The sequence below is a fragment of the Tachyglossus aculeatus genome, chromosome Y3, assembly GCF_015852505.1.
Source record: "Tachyglossus aculeatus isolate mTacAcu1 chromosome Y3, mTacAcu1.pri, whole genome shotgun sequence".
NCBI classification, from domain to species: domain Eukaryota; kingdom Metazoa; phylum Chordata; class Mammalia; order Monotremata; family Tachyglossidae; genus Tachyglossus; species Tachyglossus aculeatus.
The window spans coordinates 3042811-3066733 of NC_052095.1; the positions used below are offsets into that span (position 1 = coordinate 3042811).

General features: G+C 44.6%; 1 protein-coding gene across 1 annotated transcript in view; it reads right to left on the reverse strand.

Moving 5' to 3' along the window:
- LOC119946750 (polycomb group RING finger protein 3-like) overlaps nt 1-16143 on the reverse strand; it is a 76945-nt gene extending 60802 nt beyond the window's left edge. The window contains exon 1 of the mRNA XM_038768189.1: nt 16022-16143. Within this exon, the coding sequence (XP_038624117.1) occupies nt 16022-16037 (16 nt within the window). The 5' untranslated portion in view covers nt 16038-16143. The remainder of the gene's footprint in view (nt 1-16021) is intronic.
- Nucleotides 16144-23923: the final 7780 nt, after the last annotated feature.

Consider the following 23923-nt stretch of genomic DNA (forward strand, 5'->3'; position numbering starts at 1 on the left):
CCATCATTAATTAATTAATTAATCCTTAACTCCGCTCTCTCACTCATCCCTCACATCCAATACGTTACCAAAACCTGCCCGGTCTCACCTTCGCAACATCGCCAAGATCTGCCCTTTTCTCTCCATCCGAACTGCTACCTTGTTGGTTTAATCTCTCATCCTATCCTAACTGCATTACTGCATCGACCTCCTTTCTGATCTCCCATCCTCCTGTCTCTCCCCGCTTCAGTCTATTTATCACTCTGCTGCCTGGATTATCTTTATACAGAAACACCCTGGGCACAACACTCGCCTCCTCAAAAATCTCCAGTGGTTGCCGGTCAACCTTCGCATGGAGCAAAAACTCCTCACTATTGCTTCAAAGCTCTCCATCGCCTTGCCCCCTTCTACCTCACCTCCCTTCTTTCCTTCTACAGCCCAGCCCACACTCCGCTCCTCTGCCGCTAACCTCCTCACTGGGCCTCTTTCTTGCCTGTCCTGCCATCGACCCCTGGCCCACATCTTATCTCTGGCCTGGAATGACTTCCCTCCACACATCCACCAAACTAGCTCTCTTCCTCCCTTCAAAGCCCTATTGAGAGTTTACCTCCTGAAGGAGGTCTCCCCAGACTGAGCGCCCCCCTTTTCCTCTGCTCCTCCTCCCGTCCCATTGCCCCACTCCCTTCCTCTGTCCTACCCCCCTTCCCCTCCCCACAGCACTTGTGTATATTTGTACATATTTATTACTCTATTTTATTAATGATGTGTGTATAGCTCTAATTCTATTTATTCTGATGGTATTGACAGCTGTCTACTTGTTTTGTTTTGTTGTCTGTCTCTTCCTTCTGGACTGTGAGCCACTACTGGGTAGAGACCATCTCCATATGTTGCCGATTTGTACTTCCCAAGCGCTTAGTACAGTGCTCTGCAGGCAGTAAGCACTCAATAAATACCAATAAAATAATTACTTTGATAATTTAGCATAATTGTGACATTTGATAAGTGTTGTGTACCACACACTGTATTCAGACCTGGAGCAGATACAAGTTTATTAGGGGAGATTCAGTCTCTGTCCCACATGGGGCTTACGGTCTAAGTAGGAGGGAGAACAATGTCAAAAATCGCTAGCCCTTTCAACCACACAGCAATGCACCACACACCATGCACCCACAACACTTGTGTATAATATGTGCCCAGCGCTTACAACAGTGCCCAGCGCTTAGAACAGTGCCCAACGCTTAGAACAGTGCTTGCACATAGTAATTGCTTAATAAATGCAATTATTCTTATTATTCTATTTATTTATATTGATGCCTGTTTACTTGTTTTGATGTCTGTCTCCCCCTTTCTAGACTGTAAGCCCGGTGTGGGTAGGGATTGTCTCTCTTCATTGCTGAACTGTATTTTCCAAGCACTTAGTACAGCGCTCTGCACACAGTAAGCACTCAATAAATACAACTGAATTAATGAATGAACCACACAACATAACTACAGCTTGGGGCATTACAAAGGTGGCATTCTCTAAAAATATCTGCGACTAAGAAGCTTCTGCTGCTATGTCTAGTCCTTACAAGGAACACACCACTTTAAATTGTGGGAAACGGAGCAGGTTTCCACCTGCTGGAGACTGTTCCCTTCAGGAACGCTTCACAAGACCTTGCCACCTCAACATTTTTTTCTTAAATGACATTTGTTAAACACTTGCCATGCGTCAGGCTGTCAGACATTTTACTAAGTGCTGGGGTAGACTCAACCTAATCAGGTGGGACATAGCCCATGTTCTTCATGGGGTTTACAGTCTTAATCCCGATTGTTACAGATGAGGGAACTGAAGCACAGAGAAGTTAATTTTTTTTGTTGTTGTTTGGGTTTTTTTTATGGTATTTGTTAAGTGCTTACTATGTGCCAAGCAATGTACTAAGCACTGATGTAGATACAAGTTGATCAGGCTAGACACCACCCTGGCCCCACATAGGGCTCACGGTCTTTATTCCCATCTTACTGATGAGGTAACTGAGGCATAGAGGAGTTAAATGATTTGCCCAAGGTCACATAGCACACAAGTGGTGGAAAAGGTATTAGAATCTGGGTCTTTATGGCTCCCAGGCCCTGCTTTATCCACCAGGCCAAACAGCTTCCCTACTATTCCTATTATTATTCCTGGTCATGGGTTCGAATCCGGATCCATCAATTGTCAGCTGTGTGACTTTGGGCAAGTCACTTAACTTCAGTTCCCTCATCTGAACAATGGGGATTAAGACTGTGAGCCCCACATGGGACAACCTGATCACCTTGTAACCTCCCCAGCACTTAGAACAGTGCTTTGCACATAGTAAGTGCTTAATAAATGCCATTATTATTATTATTCCTCCCTAACTTCCTCCCCATTATTTTCAGTTTGCATGTGGGATGTGGGGGTGATTGATGGAAGTAGTTGCAAATCACCAGTGCCAGCCACTGGCTCCTCCCATGATGTAATGAAATTGATGCTTATTAATAGACAGAGGAGTGGGGTCAAATCAATCAATCATATTTACTGTGTGCAGAGCACTATACTAATAAACACGTGGGAGAAAACAATATAACAGAGTTGGTAGACACCTTCTCTGCCCACAGAGAGCCCAGGGAGAAGCAACATAGTCTAGTGGGTAAAGTGTGGCCCTGGGAATCAGAAGGTCTTGGGTTCTAATGTGACTCCAGCACTTTTCTGTCATTTAACCTTGATCAGTGACTTGGGCAAGTCACTTTTTCATTCATTCATTCAATCGTATTTATTGAGCACTTACTGTGTGCAGAGCACTGTACTAAGCGCTTGGGAAGTACAAGCTGACAACTATAGAGACGGTCCCTACCCAACAGTGGGCTTACAGTCTAGAAGGGGGAGACAGAGAACAAAACGAAACATATTAACAAAATAAAATAAATAGAATAAATATGTACAAGTATAATAAATAAATAGAGTAATGAACACATACAAACATATATACATATATACAGATGCTGTGGGGAAGGGAAGGAGGTAAGGCCGGGGGCATGGAGAGGGGGAGGAAGGGGAGAGGAAGGAGGAGGCTCAGTCTGGGAAGGCCTCCTGGAGAAGGTGAGCTCTCAGTAGGGCCTTGAAGACAGCTAGCTTGGCAGATGTGCGGAGGGAGGGCATTCCAGGCCAGGGGGATGACGTGGACCGGGGGTCGACGGCTGGACAGGTGAGAACGAGGCACAGTGAGGAGATTAGCAGCAGAGGAGCGGAGGGTGGGGCCGGGCTGTAGAAGGAGAGAAGGGAGGTTAGGTAGGAGGAGGCCAGGTGATGGAGAGCCTTGAAGCCGGGGGTGAGGAGTTTCTTCACTCCTCCAGGCTTAGTTACCTCATCTGTAAAATGAAGATTAAGTCTGTGAGCCCCATATTTTTTTCTATTGATGTCTGTTTACATGTATCGATGTCTGCCCCCCTCTAGACTGTGAGCTCATTGTGGGAAGGGATTATCTTTCTTTATAGCTGTATTGTACTTTCTCAAGCACTTAGTACAGTGCTCTGCACACAGTAAGCACTCAATAAATATGATTTATGTGGATCATACACTGTGTCCAACCTGATACACTTGCAATTACTCCAGCACTTAGCACAGTGTCTGGCACATAGTAAGAATTTAAGAAATACCATAAAAAAGAGCTTACAGTCTATAGGGGGAGATAGACATTAATATAAATAAATAAGTTATGTTTATGTACCTACGTGCTAAGGGACAGAGAGAGGGGTGAAGGGACACACAGATGGGAGTAGGAGAAGAGGAAATGAGAGCTTATTTGACAAGGTCTCTTGGAGGAGATATGCCTTCACTAAGGCTTTGAAAGTGGGGAAAGTGATCACCTGTGCACTATGAAGAGGAAGGGAGTTCCTGGCCAGAGGCAGGACATAAGTGAGGGGTCAGAGAGATAGGTAAGATCGAAGCTGCCATTAGAGAAGTGAAATGTGCCAGTTGGGTTGCAATAAGAAATCAGGGAGGTAACACAGAAAGGGGCAAGGTAACTGAGTGCTTTGTAGCCACTGGCAAGGAGTATCTGTTTGATGTGGAGGTGCATGGGCAATCAGTGGAGCTTCTTGAGGAGTAGGGAAACATGGGCTGAACTGTTTCACATACAAAAGCTTCAGGCAGCTGAGTGAAGTTTGGACAGAAGTGGGGAGGGACAGGAGAAAGGAAGGTCAGCAAGGAGGCTGATACAATAATCAAGGTGGGACAGATAAAGTGTGTCAATTAATGTGGTAGCAATTTGAAAGGCGAGGAAAGGGATATTTTCATGATATTGTAAATGGTGAACTGACAGGTTTTAGTGACAAACTGAATATGTAGAAATAAAATGTATGGGCAAGTATTTGGGGAAGGAGAGGGGGAAGGGAAGAGAGAGAGAGAGAGAGAGAGAGAGAGAGACAGAGAGAGAGAGAGAAATAGAGTGTGAGTGCACGTACGCAAGCATGTACGTATGCTTGTGTTTTATTATCATCGGCGTGCTGTCCCATTGCAGGGTGCCACTCTGACTTAGGGGAGGTAAGAGAGGGGCTCTCTGAGATCCCTTTTCCCTCTACTCCTCCCCCACCCTGAGCCATCTTTGCTTTCACAAAAGCAAACTCCAGGGTGAAGTGTGGAGAGCAGAGGGGAAAATCACTCAGACCTATCAATCACTCCTTGATTCTAGACTCCTGCTTCCCTCCTTCCTAGGACCCCAGACAAAAGGTCTCCTAGCTCCGGCTGCCGAGGCTGTCCGTAGCTCCCTTACACCTCTGCCACCACTTGGGCTGGTGGCGTTTCGGGGATGTCACTGATGGTCATGTGAGAGGGACTGCCTAGTACTCCAACTCCTAATTCCTTCCTTCCTTCCTTCCTTCCTTCTTTCATTCATTCAATCGTATTTACTGAGCGCTTACTGTGTGCACAGCACTGTACTAAGTGCTTGGGAAGTACAAATCGGCAACATACAGAGACGGTCTCTACGCAACGACGGGCTCACAGTCTAGAAGTGGGAGACAGACAATAAAACAAGACAAGTAGACAGGTGTTAATACCATCAAAATAAATTGAATTATAGTTATATACACATCATTAATAAAATAAATAGAGTAATACATATGTACAAATATACACAAGTGCTGTGGGGAGGGGAAGGAGGTAGGGCGGGGGGGAGAGGAAAAGGGGGGCTCAATCTGAGAAGGCCTCCCAGAGGAGGTGAGCTTTCAGTAGGGCTTCGAAGGGAGGAAGAGAGCTAGTTTGAGCTAATGGAATGGAGTCCTGCCTCTACCCTTTTCTTCTGCAGCACGTAAGGTGGATATTTTTAGTTTACTACAGGATGTTCCATGTCTTCATACCCCTCTGCTTCACCCTGGAATTAAGGAATCAATCAACGGAAGCAACACGGAGCAGTAGATAGAGCTCAGGCCTGAGAGTCAGAAGGGCATGGGTTCTAATTCCGGCTCTGCCCTTTGTCTGCTACTGTCAGTTTGGTCAAGTCACTTCACTTCTCTGTGTATCGGTTACTCATCTGCAAAATGGGGATTGAGACTGTGAGCCCCGCGTAGGACAGGGACTGTGTCCAACCTGATTTGCTTGTATCCACCCCAGAGGTTGGAATAATACCTGGCACATGGTAAGGGGTTAACAAATACCACTATTATTATGCATAATCCCCATTTTAAAGATAAGGTAACTAAGCCCCAGAGAAGTAAAGTGACTTGCCTGAGGTCACACTGCAGCAGACAATAGGCGGAGCCAACAGTAGAACCAAGGTCCTTCTGATTCCCAGGTGCATGGTCTATCCACTTACTGAATGCTAAACACTGATCTAACCAGCAGCTTGAGAAGCAGCTTGGCTCAGTGGAAAGAGCCTGGGCTTTGGAGTCAGAGGTCATGGGTTCAAGTCCCAGCTCCGCCAATTGTCAGCTGTGTGACTTTGGGCAAGTCACTTCACTTTTCTGTGCCTCAGTTACCTCATCTGTAAAATGGGGATTAAGACTGTGAGCCCCCAGTGGGACAACCTGATCACCTTGTAACCTCCCCAGCTCTTAGAACAGTGCTTTGCACATAGTAAGCGCTTAATAAATGCCATTATTATTATTATTATTATTATTATTATTATTAACCACTTGGGTCAGTAAAATACAACAAAATTGGTAGTTATGTTCCATGTACACAGTCTAGCTGGGAGATAGACATTAACAAAAATAAATAAACTACGGATATCTTCATAAATGCTGTGGGACTGACGATGGGGTGAATATCAGGAACTTAAAGGAATCATCGAAAACTTTTTGACATTTTCACCTATTTTTATTTAAGTGCTTGGTAGTCATCTGAAATTACTGTTTTGGAGATTTTTAAGTGCTTACTTTGTACCAGGCACTGTTCTAAGTGGGAGGCTTATGCCAGATAAAGTTGAGTCACACACAGTCTCTGGCCTGGGTAAGACACTTAATTTCTCCTTGCCTCAGTTTCTCCAACTGTAAAATTGGGATTAAATCCTCCTCCCTCTGACTTACACTGTGAGTCCTACGTGGGACAAGAACTCTATCTTACTGATTGACAGCCCTTAGGACTGTGCTTGACACAGAGTAAGCAACCTAACAAATACAGCATGGCTCAGTGGAAAGAGCACGGGCTTTGGAGTCAGATGTCATGGGTTCAAACTCCGGCTCCACCAGTTGTCAGCTGTGTGATCAATCAATCAATCAATCAATCGTATTTATTGAGTGCTTACTATGTGCAGAGCACTGTACTAAGCGCTTGGGAAGTACAAATTGGCAACACATAGAGACAGTCCCTACCCAACAGTGGGCTCACAGTCTAAAAGGGGGAGACAGAGAACAGAACCAAACATACCAACAAAATAAAATAAATAGGATAGAAATGTACAAGTAAAATAAATAAATAAATAAATAAATAGAGTAATAAATATGTATGTATGTATGTGTGACTTTGGGTAAGTCACTTAACTTCTCTATGCCTCAGTTGCCTCATCTGTAAAATGGGGATTAAGACTGTGAGCCCCCCAAGGGACAACCTGATCACCTTGAAACCTCCCCAGTGCTTAGAACAGTGCTTTGCACACAGTAAGCACTTAATAAATGCCATCATCATTATCATTATTATTGTTACCACAATAATAATGATAATGATGATGACAACAGTAATAATAACAATAATAATAATAAAAGCACCTGTATTCCAACTCAACTACTTTCTGAACTCCCTGCTTCCAGCCTCACCCCTCTCCAGTCTATACTTCACTTGGCAGCCAATCAATCAACCAGTGATATTTATTGCATGCTTCCTTTGTGCAAAGCACTATATGAAGTGTGTGTGAGAGTTCAGTGCAACAGAGTAGCTGGAACTTTTCCCATCCCATAATGAGATCCTGTCAGTCTCACCTAAATAACACTGTTAAAATTTGCCTTTTCTTCTCCATCCAAACTGATACCTCATTAGTAGAATGACTCATCCTGTTCCACCTAGATTACTGCATCAACCTCCTTTCTGACCCCCCAACCTCCTGTGTCTCCCCACTCCAGTCCATACTTCACTCCACTGCCTGCATTATTTTTCTACAGAAACATTCCAGAGCATGTCACTCCCCTCCTAAAAAAATATACAGTGGTTACCTATCCACCTCCATATCAAACAAAAACTCCTCACTGTTGGCTTTAAAGCTCCCCTTCACCATGCCCCTTCCCACGTGATCTCCCTCCTCTCTTTCTACATCCCAGACTGCAATCTCTGCTCCTATGGTGTTAACCTTCTCACTGTGCCTGGATCTTACCTGTCTTGCCACCCCCTCCTGGTCTGCATTCTACCTCTGGCCTGGAACACCCTCCCTCCTCAAATCTGCCAAGCCATCACTCTTCCCCCTTCAAAGCCCTATTGAAGGCACAACTCCTGCCGGCAGACTAAGCTCCTTCTCTTCAGGTCCTGCTCCCTTTCGCATCACCACAACTCCCTAGTCATCTCCGCCCCACAGCACTAATATATATATAAAATTATATAATTATATATATATATATAATTATATAATTATACAATTATATTATTAATAATTATATAATTATATATATGTACATATATTGTAGTCAGGGAATTATCTCTTCTTATTGCTATACTGTTCTTTCCAAACTCTTAGTACAGTGCTGTGCACACAGGAAGTGCTCAAAAAATATGACTGAATGAATGAATGAATGAAAGAGTGGGAATAGACAGGGCTGGAAGGTCAGTGAGGAGGCAGATTCAGTAGTCAAGACAGGATAGGATAAATGCTTGGATCAGCATGGTTATAGTTTGGATGGAGAAGAAAGGGCAGATTTTAGCAATGCTGTGAAGGTAGAACCAACAAGATTTGGTGGCAGATCGTGGGATAGAATGATAGAGATGAGTATGAGACATTGCCAAGGACATGGGCTTGCAAGGTAGGTAGGATAGTGGTGTTGTCTACAGTGTTAAGAAAGACAGTGCGGGGGCAGGGTTTAGGTGGGAAGATTGGGAGTTCAATTTTGAACATGTTTACTTTCCACGAGTTTGTAATTTACTTGTCCCTAGTTGTCAGATTGTGACAACTCTAGCTCCAGCAGAGATATAATCAGTCAAATCTGTTTAATCACCTTCATTTGCCCTGTGAAAGCTCTCAACACACTCGACAGCTATTCCCACTTCCTTTATAGCAGTTTTGAAATTTCAGCTCTCTTTTCCTGACTTAGTGGTTGCTCTTGAAACATGTCTCTAAAAAGTAAAAAAAATCCTAAAAAAATCAATGTGTCTTATAAAACAGGAACCGAAAGGATTATGAACTCTCTAAAAGCTTAGTAACATTTCCTGCCTTAACTCTGCCCTCTCCTTTGCCAGGCAAAACTATTTTTCTTCCTGTATTGACACCCATGCCCATCATCATGCCTCCTCCCCATCCCATCCCCTATTGTCACGTTTCCTCAAAGGTCAGTTCTTGGTCTCCTTCTGTTGTCCATCTATACTCAGTCCCTTGGTGAACTCATTAGCTCTCACGGCTTCAACTATCATGTCTTTGCAGATGACACCCAAATCTACATCTCCTCCCCTGTTCTCACTCCCTCCCTCCAGGCTCATATCCCCTCCTGCCTTCAGGACATCTCCACCTGGATGTCTGCCAGCCATCTAAAACTCAACATGCTAAAGACTGAGCTCCTTATCTTCCCTCCCAAACCCTGTCCTTTCTGTGACTTTCCCGTCACTGTGGACGGCACTACCATCCTTCCCGTCTCACAAGCCCACAGCCTTGGTGCCAACCTTGACTCTACTCTCTCATTCACCCCACACATCCAATCTGTCACCAAAACCTGCCAGTCTCACCTTCATAACATTGCCAAGATCCGCCCTTTCCTCTCTATCCAAACTGTTATCTTGCTTGTTCAATCTCTCACCCTATCCTGACTGGATTACTTGCATCAGCCTCATTTCTGATCTCCCATCCTCCTGTCTCTCCCACTTCAGTCTATACTTCACTCTGCTGCCCAGATTAGCTTTCTACAGAAACCTTCTGGACAAGTCACTACACTCCTCAAAAATCTCCAGTGATTGCCTATCAACAGTCACATGAAGCAAAAACTCTTCACTATCGGCTTCAAAGCTCTCTATCACCTCACGCCCTCCTACTTCACCTCCCTTCTCTCCTTCTACAGCCCAACCTGCACACTCTGCTCCTCTGTTGCTAACCTCCTCACTGTGCCTCATTCACATCTGGGTCTGTCCTTCTACCTCTGGCCCACGTCTTACCTCTGGCCTGGAATGCCCTCCCTCCACACATCTGCCCACACAAGCTCTCTTCCTCCCTACAGAGACCTACTGAGAGCTCACCTCCTCTAGGAAGCCTTCCCAGACTGAACCCCCCCTTTTCCTCTCCTCCTCCCCCCTTCCCATCACTACCCTCCCTCTCTCTGCCCTACCCTCTTCCCCTCCCCACAGCACTTGTGTAAATTTGTACATTATTACTCTATTTTATTAATGATGTGTATATAGCTATAATTCTATAGCTACCCACTTCAGTCACACTGTCCTTTCCTGGTTCTCCTCATGTCTCTGGCTGTTCATTCTCATTTTCCTTTGCGGGGTCCTCTTCTGCCTCCTACTTCCCAATTGTGCAGGATTAGGGTTCAGTTCAGGGTTCCATTCTATTCTCCATTTACACCCACTCCCTTGGAGAACTCATTCGCTTCCATGGCTTCAACTACCACCTCTATGCAGATCATAACCAAATCTACATCTCCGGTCTTGATCCCTCTCCCTCTCTATAGTCTCACATTTCTTTTTGCATTCAAGACATCTCTACTTGGATGTCCTCCCATCACCTCAAGCTTAACATGTCCAAAACAGAACTCCTTATTTTCCCACCCAAACCCTGCACTTCCCCTGACTTTCCCATCACCGGAGACAGCACACCATTCTTTTCATTCATTCATTCATTCATTCATTCATGCATGCATGCATGCATGCATGCATGCATTCATCCATCCATCCAACCATCCATCCATCCATCCATCCATCCATCCATCCATCCATCCATTCATTCATTCATTCAATCATATTTATTGAATGCTTACTGTGTGCAAAGCACTGTACTAAGTGCTTGGGAAGTACAAGTTAGCAACATATATAAATGGTCCCTACCCAACAGTGGGCTCACAGTCTAGAAGGGGGAGACAGAGAACAAAACAAAACATATTAACAAAATAAAATAAATAGAATAAATATGTACAAACAAAATAAATAAATAAATAGAATAATAAACATATACAAACATATATACATATATACAGGTGCTGTGGGGAGGGGAAGGAGGTAAGGCCTGGGGGATGGGGGGGAAGGGGGAGTGGAAGGAGGGGGCTTAGTCTGGGAAGGCCTAATTAGTTAATTAGTTAGCTGTATTAATGGGTTAATACAGTCCCTGCCCCACATAGGGGTCGCAGTCTTAAACCCCATTTTGCAGATGAGACAACTCAGGCACAGAAAAGCTAAAGTGATTTGCCAGGTGGCTTAGTGGAAAGAGCATTGGCTTTGGAGTCAGAGGTCAATCAATCAATCAATCAATCAATCATTCGTATTTATTGAGCACTTACTGTATGCAGAGCACTGAACTAAGCGCTTGGGAAGTACAAGTTGGCAATATATAGAGACGGTCCCTACCCAACAGTGGGCTCACAGTCTAGAAGGGGGAGACAGAGAACAAAAGCAAACATAGTAACAAAATAAAATAAATAGAAAAGATATGTACAAGTAAAATGAATAAATAAATAAATAGAGTAATAAATATGTACAAACATATATACATATATACAGGTGCTGTGGGGAAGGGAAGGAGGTAAGATAGGGGGATGGAGAGGGGGACGAGGGGGAGAGGAAGGAGAGGGCTCAGTCTGGGAAGGCCTCCTGGAGTAGGTGAGCTCTCAGTAGGGCCTTGAAGGTCATGGGTTCAAATCCCAGCTTCACCACTTGTCAGCCGTGTGACCCTGGGCAAGTCACTTAACCTCTCTGGGCCTCAGTTCCCTCATCTGCAAAATGGGGATTAAGACTGTGAGCCCCCCGTGGGACAACCTGATCACCTTGTAACCTCCCCAGCGCTTAGAACAGTGCTTTGCACATAGTAAGTGCTTAATAAATGCCATTATTATTATTATTATTATTATTATTATTATTATTATTATTATCATTACTTGCCCAATGTCACATAGCAGACAAGTGCAGAAGGCAGAATTAGAACCCAGGTGTTCTGACTCCCATTAAGCCACACTGCTTGAGTATTTACTATGTGCAGAACACTGTACTAAATGCTTGGGAGAGTACAGTACAACACAGTTGATAGACAAAGTTGCTGCCCACAAGGAGGTGACAGTCGGCTGACTCCTAGACCTGTCCACTAAGCCATGCTGTCTCCTCTGAACTCATGTGGAACTATTCATTCATTCATTCAATCATATTTATTGATCGCTTACTTTCCATCTCATAAATCCATAACCTTGGCTCATTCAATCCACATATTCAATCCATCACTAAATCCTGTTGGTCCCACCTTCAGGACACTGCTATAATCTGCTCTTTCCTCTCCAACTAAACTGCTACCATGTAAATACAATTTCTCATCCTATCCCACTTTGATTATTGCATCAGCCTGCATGCTGGCCTCCCAGCCTCTGTCTCTCCCAACTCCAGTGCATATTTCACTCTGCTTCCCAGGTCATTTTTCTATAAAAATATTCAAGACATGTCTCCCCACCCCACTCCTCAAAAAAGTCCAGTGGTTGTCCACCCACCTCCACATCAAACAAAAACTCATCATTGGCTTTAAAGCACTCACTCACCTTTCCCCCTCCTACCTCACTTCACTACTCTTCAACTACAAACCAGCTTACACACTTCACTTCTCTAATGTGAACCTTCTCACTGTACCTTGATCTCGCCTAACTTGCTGCCAACCCCTTGCCCACATCCAGAGGCATCTGGTCTAAAACACCCTTCCTCCTCAAATCTGATAGACAATTACTCTCCCCATCTTCAAAGCCTTATTAAAGGCATATCTCCTCCAAGAGGCCTTCTCTGATTAAGCCCCCTTTCCTGTTCTCCCACTCCCTTGATTTGCTTCTCCCTTTGTTCTTCCCCCCTCCCAGCCCCACAGCACTTATGTACATATCTGTAATTTACTTAATTATATTACAGCCTGTCTCCCTCACTCTAGACTGTAAGCTCACTGTGAGTAGGGAATGTGTCTGTTTATTGTTGTATTGTACTCTCCCAAGCTTTCAGTACAGTGCTTTGCACTCAGTAAGTGCTCATTCAAAACAACTGAGGGAATGAACGAATGAATAAGGAGAACCATGAGAGGAAGGTGTCAGTAAATCCAAGGTTGGATAATGTTTCAGGAGAAGGCTGCTGAGAAGTTTAGGAAGAGTATGATGATTGATGATGATGGTGGTGGTGATGATGATGATGATGATGATGATGATGATGGTATTTGTTAAGCACTTAGTGCTTGGCACAAAGTAAATGCTTTACAAATAGCATAATAATTATTATTATTATTCAGGCAAGAAGAATGCCATTGACTAACTTAGAGAGGCTGTTTCTGTGGAGTGGAGGGGATGGAAACCAGATTGGAAGGGATCTAGGAAAGAATTGGATGGGAAGTCCAATACCCCAGTCCTGATATTATACCCAAAATAAATGCTGTGCTCAGACTTGAGAAACCTGGGGATTAATTCCCAACAGAAACTAAGGTACTGATACAATTCACCAAGAGATCCTAATTACAAAACAGGAAGCTCTAGAAAATCCCATGTTATACAACTACCACCTCAATACTTGAATCTTTCTGCACTTACTGCACCTCAACCTCACCATTGACACCTCAGGCCTGAATCTCCCACTGTCTTGTTTCCAGCAGACCACAACTCTCTCCACCATCAAAGCCTTATTAAAATCACAAATCCAAAAAGCTTTCTCAGACATTATCTTCGTTTTTAAACCTTCTCCTCTGCATCATCTGCACACTCAAGTACATGTAATTTATTTTAAAGTCTGTCTAGACTGTAAGCTCCCTGAGGTCAGTGATCGTGTCTTACATCTATGTTTGTCAGGCCTCATTTTCACTTTTCTCCCTCCCCTGTTTTATAGCTTTAAAACTTGTTTCGTTTTGTTGTCTGTCTCCCTGCTTCTAGACTGTGAGACTGTTTGTAGGTCGGGATTGTCTCTATTTGTTGCTGAATTGTACTTTCCAAGTGCTTAGTACGGTGTTCTGCACACAGTAAGCACTCAATAAATATGATTGAATGAATGCAGCGATGAATGAATGAGGCAGCGAGTGTAGATGACTCATTCTAGGAGTTTGGAAACGAAGGATAGGAGGGAGATAAGGCAATAACTAGAAAGGGCAGTGGGGTCAAGAGAGGGTGTTTTTTAGGATGGGGGAGATGTGGGCATGTTTGAGGGCAGAGGGGGAGGAACCAGTGGAGAGTGAACTGTTGAAGATGGAAGTTAAGGAGGGGAGGGAGGAAGAGGTGAGAGTGTTCATAAGATGAGAGGGAATGGGGTCCAAAGCACAGGTGGATGGGGTGGCACTTGAGAGGAGGGAGATACTGAAGATACTGAAAATAGTGCTGGAAAGGATGGGAAAGTAGGGAGAGGTCTGAGAACAGGGGGATGGAGAAGGCACTGTACTAAGCACATGGAAAGTACAGTTCAACAAGAGATAGAGAAAGTCCCTTTCCAAGTCCTTAAAGGGGGAAACAGACAACAAAACTAAACAAGTAGACAGGTGTCAGTACCATCAAAATAGATAAATAAAATTATAGATATATAAACATTATTAATAAACAAAGAGTAATAAATATGTACAGATATGCACAAGTACTGCGGTGAGGGGGGGTAGGGCAGCGGGAAGAAATGGGGGCAATGGGGAGGGGGAGCAGAGGAAAAGGGGGGCTCAGTCTGGGAAGGCCTCCTGGAGGAGGTGAGCTCTCAGTAGGATTTTGAAGGGGAGAAGTGTGCTAGTTTGGTGGATGTGAGGAGGGAGGGCATTCCAGGCCAGGGTTCAACGGAAGGACAGGTGGGAACGAGGCACAGTGAGAGGGTTGAAAATATGAGGGCTAAAAATATGGAATGCTTCACGAATTTGTGTATCATTAAAGTCACATCTCAAAGAAGTCAACTCTGACTGTGCTCTCATTTCCCCTACTCCTTCTCCCTTCTGTGTTCAATTTTTTTTGTACCCTTTACTTACCCGGCTCTCTGCCACACAGCACTTATATTCTAGACTGTGAGCCCATTGTTGGGCAGGGACCATCTCTATATGTTGCCAACTTGTACTTCCCAAGCACTTAGTAAAGTACTCTGCACACAGGAAGCGCTCAATAAATACGATTGAATGAATGAATATGCAGCCATAATTTAATTTATTCATTCATTCAATTATATTTGAGTGCTTACTGCGTACAGAGCACAACACTACACGCTTGTGGAAAGAGTACAGGCTTGGGAGTCAGAGGTCATGCGTTCAAATCTCTGCTCTGCCAAGTTCATTCATTCATTCATTCAATCGTATTTATTGAGCGCTTACTGTGTGCAGAGCACTGTACTAAGCGCTTGGGAAGTACAAGTTGGCAACATATAGAGACGGTCCCTAACCAACAGTGGGCTCACAGTCTAGAAGGGAGAGACAGAGAACAAAACAAAACATATTAACAAAATAAAATAAATAGAATAAATATGTACAAATAAAATAAATAAATAAATAAATATATACAGGTGCTGTGGGGAGGGGAAGGAGGTAAGGCGGGGGGGATGGGGAGGGGGAGGAGGGGGCTCAGTCTGGGAAGGCCTCCTGGAGGAGATGAGCACTCAGTAGGGCTTTGAAGGGAGGAAGAGAGCTAGCTTGGTGGATGTGCAGAGGGAGGGCATTCCAGGCCAGGGGGATGATGTGGGCCGGGGGTCGACAGCGGGACAGGCAAGAACGAGGTATGGTGAGGAGATCAGTGGCAGGGGAGCGAAGGGTGCAGGCTGGGCTGGAGAAGGAGAGAAGGGAAGTGAGGTAGGAGGGGGTGAGGTGATGGAGAACCTTGAAGCCAAAGTGGCAGCTGTGTGACTTTGGGCAAGTCACTTAACTTCTCTGTGCTTCAGTTCCCTCATCTGTAAAATGGAGATTAAGACTGTGAGCCCCATGTGGGACAACCTGATTACCTTGTATCCTCCCCAGTGCTTAGAACAGTGCTTTGCACATAGTAAGCACTTAACAAATGCCGTCATTATTATTTTTATTATTATTACAATTCGGCAACAAATAGAGACAATCTCTACTCAACAATGGGCTTGCTCTTTCTCTGTAAACTGCAGGCTCCTCGTGGACTGGGAATATTTCTATCATCTCTTTTATAGTGTACTCTCCCAAGAGTTTAATACAGTGTTCTCCTATTGATAGGGGGCTCTGAAACTTCGACTGATTGACAGTGATGGGGGCCCATGCACCATGGAAAAGTTGCAGTTATTGTTTGAACGTACGCAGTCCCGTTGCCATATTTGATATGGGCCTTAGATCCTGCAGCCTACTGGCTGCATCCGGGAACCAAACCAAATAAGGAGATAGATTCCGCCCAGTTCAGCACCAATCTGCACCAATCCAGTCCCCGCTGTTTTCAAATCTGTACCAATTACTGTGATCAGCAAAAGCAGTATATAAGCTCGTTGCATCGCACACTCAGGCGCCTTTCCCCTTAAGGAAATGAGCCAGCCGAGTGAGTTGTGCCTTAATCGTTCTTCGGCCTTACCAATAAAACTTTATTAAAACTTTCAACTGTCACATGCTGTCTGACTAATTCTTTAGTCGCCTGGCGACCTTGGTGGCGTTCCAGAACGGCCGCCGCCATCAACAGTTGTTTCTATCCAGTGAAGAGAGTAGAAGCCAGATTGAGGAGAGAGTTGGAAGGGACCGCATGGTGATTTAATTTAATTTAATGCCTGTCTCCCCTTCTAGTCTGTCTACCTGTTTCCTATTCTCAGCTTTGGTTTAGTGTTAGCACAGGTTCTGGGCTTTTTAATAAGCTTAATTTAGTGCTAGCCGTTATAAACCTGTGTCCCTCGAAAACTGTACTCGGCTTTCCTGCAGCGCTTATTCTTTGGTGGGGAGGAGGCAGGCACTCGGTGCTCAGCTAATGCTGCCTGGGGCGGAGGCTCTTTATTCGCCGAACGCAAGATGCAGAAAGCTCTGAATGCGAAGTGTCAAAAGAGGTGAGCTAGCTGGCGGCGATGTCAGGACAGGGTTGGGGAATCGAGTAGAGTCTAGCAGACGATAGTCTTCCTTTCCACTTCGCCGCCGCCGCCGCCACGGGATGGATCTGGTCTAGAACCGGGAACTTCTTCGGTGAGGACCATCACTGATGGCCGGTCTTCCCCTCAGCTGTTAGGCTCGGGGTGGAGGAACTGGAGTTAGGATTTAGGTATAAGGGGGTGGGGATTTTAGGATGCACAGCCTTTCCTGGCTTCTCACCTATCCCCTCTTTGTATTCCGGTACTACGGAGATTCCTTTTTTTATCTCAATTTTCTCTGGTATTATCATTCTTTAGGGTTCAGTTACCGCAATTTTGTATTGTATGTGTAAGATTACCAGTGAATTTCAAATCAGGAAGGTATGAAAGATGCAGAAATCAATCAGTCGGTTTTCACTACTAATAATAATAATTAATAATTGTGGTATCTGTAAAGTGCCTACTGTGTGCCATGCACCATACCAAGCGCTGGAGTCTATACAGCCAAATGGGGTTGAATACAATGTTGTCCCGTGTGGGGCTCACAGTCCCAATTCCATTTTACAGATGAGGGAACTGAGGCATAGAGAAGTGAAGTGACTTCCCAAGGTTGCAGAGCAGACATGTGGCCAAGACCTTCTGACTCTTCTGGGCCCATGTTCTATCCACTACGCCATGCTGCTTCTCATACTTCGCTTTGTTACTGAGCACTTATTATGTGGGAAGCACTGTTCTAAGCACCAGGTAAGGGACAAACTAATCAGGTCCCACATGAGGTCCACAATGCAATAATAATAATAATGATGGCATTTGTTAAACTTTTACTGTGTGCCAAGCACTTTTCTAAGCTCTGGAGGAGATACAAGGTAATCAGGTTGTCCCACGTGGTGCTTACAGGCTTAATCACCATTTTACAGGCGAAGTAGCTTAGGCACAGAGAAGTTGTGACTTGCCCCAAATCACACAGCTGATAAGAAATGGAGCCAGGATTAGAACTCAGGACCTCTACTCCCAAATCTGGGCTTTTGCCACTAAGCCACACAGCTTCACACTGCTTAAGTAGGAGGGAGAATAGGTATTGAGTCCCCATTTAACAGATGAGAAAACTAAGGCACAGATAAGTAACTTGCCCAAGATAGCTCAGCAGGCACGTTAGGTTATAAACCAGATCCTCTGGTTCCCAGGCTTGTGCTTTTTACACTAGGCAGCATTTCCTTTTGCATCTTAAGTATCTCTTAAGTATCTTATTGGGTCACATGAGGGCATGAGTAAGAAACTAATCTCTTTTTGCCTATATTTAAACATAAATGGAGGGTCATTTAATATTTTTGATCTGGTTTCAAGTTTCACTTGAAGAAGAAAAATTAACAGTGTGACGATAGAGAGAGCAAGACTGCAGGGGCAGGAAATTTCCATTCCTCAGGGCCTTTATCTCTACACCTTTCTGTTCTTGCAGCCAGCAATACTTCCTATGACTGTATGGCTTCTATTTTAAGAACTGCAAAGTCCTAGCCAGCCATGCTTGAGCCCACCTGCAGCAGTTTGGGGTGATGAAGCTGTATCAATGGCTCCCCCATCAACACCTTGAGTGACTGGGATCAAGCATAGGCCTGAGAAGGGGGAGTCTACTGCTCTGACATCAGTACTGGAAAACATTATATGAAAAAGTTTTGTGCCGTGGCACTTGGACATGAGAGGCAAACCACAATCCAAAAAAAAACAATCTCCCAGAGGTTTGATCTCAGTGAACAAGAAAGAGTCTTTGGGTCAAGCTAGGATCTGGAAATGTCATCCAGGTTGGTTACAGCAGTAATCATTCCCTGGCATCCTCACTTCTGGCTCTTGATAATACTACTACTACTACTAATAGTATACGTTAAGTGCTACTATGTGCTGAGCACTGTTCTAAGTGCTGGGATAAATATCAGGTTGTCCCACTTGGACCTCACAGTCTTAATCCCCATTCTACAGGTGAAGAAACTGAGGCACAGATAAGTTAAGTGACTTGCCCAAGGTCACACAACAGACAAAGGTAGATGAGCATCAACCGCTGTATATCAAGAGTGAGTTCTGGCAATGTGAACATATGGGTTTAAAGAGGCTATAGGAGGAGGGGTAGGGGTTGGGATTCCTGTTTAGGAATCTACTGGGATTTCCGAAGCTGGATACCGATTGCTGGGATCGTCTTTGTGCAGAAACACTCTGGGCATGTTATTCCCCTCCTCAAAAATCTCCAGTGGCTACAAATCAACCTATGCATCAGGCAAAAACTCCTCACCCTTGGCTTCAAGGCTGTCCATCACCTCGACCCCTCCTACCTCACCTCCCTTCTCTCCTTCTATAGCCCAGCCCACACCCTCCGCTCCTCTGCTGCTAATCTCCTCACCGTGCCTCATTCTCGCCTGTCCCACTGTCGATCCCCGGCCCCCGGCCCCCCCCCGGCCTGAAATGCCCTCCCTCTGCACATCCGCCAAGCTAGCTCTCTTCCTCCCTTCAAGGCCCTACTGAGAGCTCACCTCCTCTAGGAGGCCTTGCCGGACTGAGCCCCCTTCTTTCTCTCCCCCTCTTTCCAGCTCTCCATCCCCCCTTGCCTCCTACCCCTCCCCACAGCACCTGTATATATGTATATATGTTTGTACGTATTTATTACTCTATTTATTTATTTATTTATTTATTTTATTTGTACATATTTATTTTATTTTGTTAATATGTTTTGTTTAGTTCTCTGTCTCCCCCTTCTAGTCTGTGAGCCCACTGTTGGGTAGGGACCGTCTCTATATGTTGCCAACTTGTACTTCCCAAGTACTTAGTACAGTGCTCTGCACACAGTAAGTGCTCTATAAATACGATTGAATGAATGAATGAATGAATGATACTGAGAAGATGAAATGATTTTGGAGGAATTTTGTGTTTTAAAAACTAGTGGTTGGAGTTAATTCCCCAAGCCATTATTAGCTTAATAGTTATTAGGAACATCATTCACTCATGAATGAATAGAATAAACATGTACAAATAAAATAAATAAATAGAGTAATAAATATGTACAAACATATATACATATATACAGGTGCTGTGGGGAGGGGAAGGAGGTAAGGTGGGGGGATGGGGGGAGAGGAAGGAGGGGGCTCAGTCTGGGAAGGCCTCCTGGAGGAGGTGAGCTCTCAGTAGAACCTTGAAGAGAGGAAGAGAGCTATCTTGGCGGATGTGGGGAGGGAGGGCATTCCAGGCCAGGGGGATGACGTGGGCGGGGGGTTGATGGTGGGACAGGCGACAACGAGGCATGGTGAGGAGATTAGCGGCAGAGGAGCGGAGGGTGTGGGCTGGGCTGTAGAAGGAGAGAAGGGAGGTGAGGTAGGAGGAGGCGAGATGATGGGGAGCCTTGAAGCCAAGGGTGAGGAGTTTTTGCCTGATGCGTAGGTTGATTGGTAGCCACTGGAGATTTTTGAGGAGGGGAATAAACGCCCAGGGCGTTTCTGGACAAAGACAATCCGAGCAGCAGCATGAAATATGGGTTGAAGTGGGGAGAGACACTAGGATGGGAGATCAGAGAGAAAGCTGATGCAGTAGTCCAGATGGGATAGGATGAGAGCTTGAATGAGCAGGGCAGTGGTTTGGATGGAGAGGGAAGGGTGGATCTTGGCAATTTTGCGGAGGTGAGACCGGCAGGTTTTGGTGACGGCTTGGGTGTGCGGGGTGAACGAGAGAGCGGAGTCGAGGATGACACCAAGTTTGCGGGCTTGTGAGACGGGAAGGATGGTAGTGCCGTCAACAGTGATGGGAAAGTCAGGGAGAGGGCAGGGTTTGGGAGGGAAGACAAGGAGCTCAGTCTTGGACATGTTGAGTTTTAGGTGGCGGGCAGACATCCAGATGGAGATGTCCCGAAGGCAGGAGGAGATGTGAGCCTGGAGGGAGGGAGAGCAGGGGCAGAGATGTAGATTTGGGTGTCATCAGCGTAGAGATGATAGTTGAAGCCGTGGGAGCGAATGAGGTCACCAGGGAGTGCGTGTAGATTGAGAACAGAAGGGGACCAAGAACTGAACCTTGAGGAACCCCTACAGTAAGGGAATGGGAGGGGGAGGAGCAGCCTGCACAAGAGACTAAGAATGAACGACCAGAGAGATAAGAGGAGAACCAGGAGAGGACGGAGTCTGTGAAGCCAGAGTTGGATAGCGTGTTGAGAAGAGGGTGGTCCACAGCGTTGAAGGCAGCTGAGGGGTCGAGGAGGATTAGGATAGAGTAGGAGCCGTTGGATTTGGCAAGCAGGAGGTCATCGGTGACCTTTGAGAGGGCAGTTTCCATGGAATGTAGGGGACGGAAGCCAGATTGGAGGAGGTCGAGGAGAGAGTTGGTGTTGAGGAATTCGAGGCAGCGTGTGTAGACAACTTGTTCAAGGAGCTTGGAAAGGAACGGTAGGAGGGAGATGGGGTGATAACTAGAAGGTGAGGTGGGGTCAAGATAGGGTTTTTTAGGATGGGAGAGATGTGGGCATGTTTGAAGGCAGAGGGGAAGGAAGCAGTGGAGAGCGAGTGGTTGCAGATGGAAATTAAGGAGGGGAGAAGGGACGAAGTGAGAGATTTCATAAGGAACATGATAATGTTAGCTAAACTAAACTACCAACAAGACTCCTTTCTGTCTAGCTTAGTCCTTTTGTAAGAACTTAATTCATTTTCATGGTTTTATTGCAGTGGTAGAATTGGTAATTTGGTAATTTTTCCTAAAATTGGCACACTTAGCCAAACTAAGTGTCTAATGCAAAGATGGGTCGATGACCCGTGGATGTTTTGGAGGCATGGGAATGTGTGGACTGAAAGGATTTCAAGAAAAATGATCCAGGAAATTGAGAGAAGTATGGATTGGAATGGGAGAGTGAAAGGTCCATGAAGAGGTTAATATAGTTGTGAAAGGGGAAATGGATCATCATGGTAGAAGTTAGGTGGAGAAAAAAGATTTTAGTGATATTGTGAAAGTTGAATTGATAGGATTTTGTGACATTGTGAATGTTGGGTCGAATGAAAGAGATGACAAGGATAATGCCAAGGTTATGGGCTTATGAGCCTGGGAGGATAGTGATATTGTCGACAGTCATCAATGAAACAGTAATAAGAAAACCACAGGTTGAACTGTGTTTGCATGGCAAGATGACGAGTTCTGTTTTGAACATGTTAAGATTGAGTGTCAGTGGATATCCAAATAGAGATGTCCTGAAGGCAGGAGGAACTGTGATTGCAGAGAAGGAGAGTGGTCATCTGTATAGAAATGCTTTTTGGAACCAGGGAAAGAATGCATTCTCCAAGGGAGAGGAGGTTGAAAATAGAAAGGGACCGATAACTGAGCCTTGAGGGACCACCCACAGTTAGGGGGTGGGAGGTAGAGGATGAACCAGGCAAAGAGACTGAAAAGGAACAGTTAGAAAGATAGGAGAACCAGGAGAGGACAGGGTCAATGAAACCAAGGTTGGATAATGTTTCCAGGAGAAGAATTTTGAAGGCAACAGAAAGGTCAAGGAGAGATATGTTGTAATAGAGGCTGTTGGGTTTGGTAAGAAGATTGCTGATGACCATAGGAGGGGTTGTTTCCATGGAGTAAAGAGGAGAATTGGAGGAGAGGAAATGGAGTCAGCCAATTTAGTCAGTTTACTGTAGGAATTTGAAGAGGAATGAAAGGAGGAAGATGGGGTGATAACTGGAAGGGTGCTGTGGGGTCAGGAAGTTTTATTTAGGATAGGCAATACATGGGCATGTTTGAAAGTAGTTGGGAAAATGAGTGGTTGAAGATGATGGTCAGGGAGGGAGAAAAGGAGGGGCAATTATTCTGCTAAGTTGAGAAGGGATAGAGTCAGAGACACAGTTATAGAAGGTAGAATTTTGTGTTAAGTGAATTTGACAGGTGATAGGCAAGAGATGGTGGTGGCAGGAGAAACTCCTCACACCCTTGTGCCTCCCCCCTCCCATCTTTTGTTCCTAATGACCTTAACTTATACTTCATCAATAAAATTTAAACCATTAGATGTGATATCACTAGAATCTGTCTGGCATCTCTCCAGTTCCTTCCTCCTCCTGCCCACTCTTCAACTCTGCCATACTTCCCAGAAGTATCTCAAGGGGATGTGTTATCTCCTGTCATTTTCTACCCCCTTGGGTTTCTGACCCCAGCCCTTCTCACCTTATAATAATAATAATAATAATTATGGTATTTATTAAGTGCTTACTGTGCACCAAGCACTGTTTTAAGTGCTGGGGTTGATACAAGCTAAATTGGTTGTCTCACATGGGGCTCAGTCTTAATCCCCATTTTACAGCTGAGGTAACTGAGGCCCAGAGAAGTTAAGTGGCTTGCCCAAGGTCACATAACAGACAAGTGGAGGAGCTGGGATTCGAACCTATGACTCTGACCCCAAGCCCTTGCTCTTTCCACTAAGTCATGCTGCTTCTTTTAATAACAATATATATTATAACAATTTATAATAACAATAATAATTGATAGCTGCCTCAGCTGGTTAAAGCATAGTTCTAATCATCACCTTTCCCAGGCTGAGCCCCCTGTTTTCCCTCTCCTCCTCTCTCTCCATTGCCCCCCCTCCCTACTCCTTTCCCCTCCCCATAGCACTTGTGTATATTTGTACATAATTATTACCCTATTTATTTTATTAATGATGTGCATATAACTATAATTCTATTTATTCTTCTGGTATTGACACCTGTTTACTTGTTTTGTTTTGTTGTGTGTCTCCCGCTTCTAAACTGTGAGCCCGTTGTTGGGTATATGTTGCCGATTTGTACTTCCCAAGCACTTAGTGCAGTGTTCTGCACATAGTAAGCACTGAATAAATACAATTGAATGAATGAATGAATGAAAGAAAGAAAAAGAAAGAAAGAAAGAAAGAAAGAGAAAGAAAGGAAGGAAGGAAGGAAGGAAGGAAGGAAGAAAGAAAGAAAGAAAGAAAGAAAGAAAGAAAGAAAGAAAGAAAAAGAAAGAAAAAAGAAAGAAAGAGAAAGAAAGAAAGAGAAAGAAAGAAAGAAGGAGAAAGGGAGAAAAAGAAAGAAAAAAGAAAGAAAGAGAAAGAAAGAAAAAGAAAGAAAGAAAGAAAGAAAGAAAGAAAGAAGGAAAGAAAGAAAGAGAAAGAGAAAGAAAAAGAAAGAAAGAAAGAGAAAGAAAGAG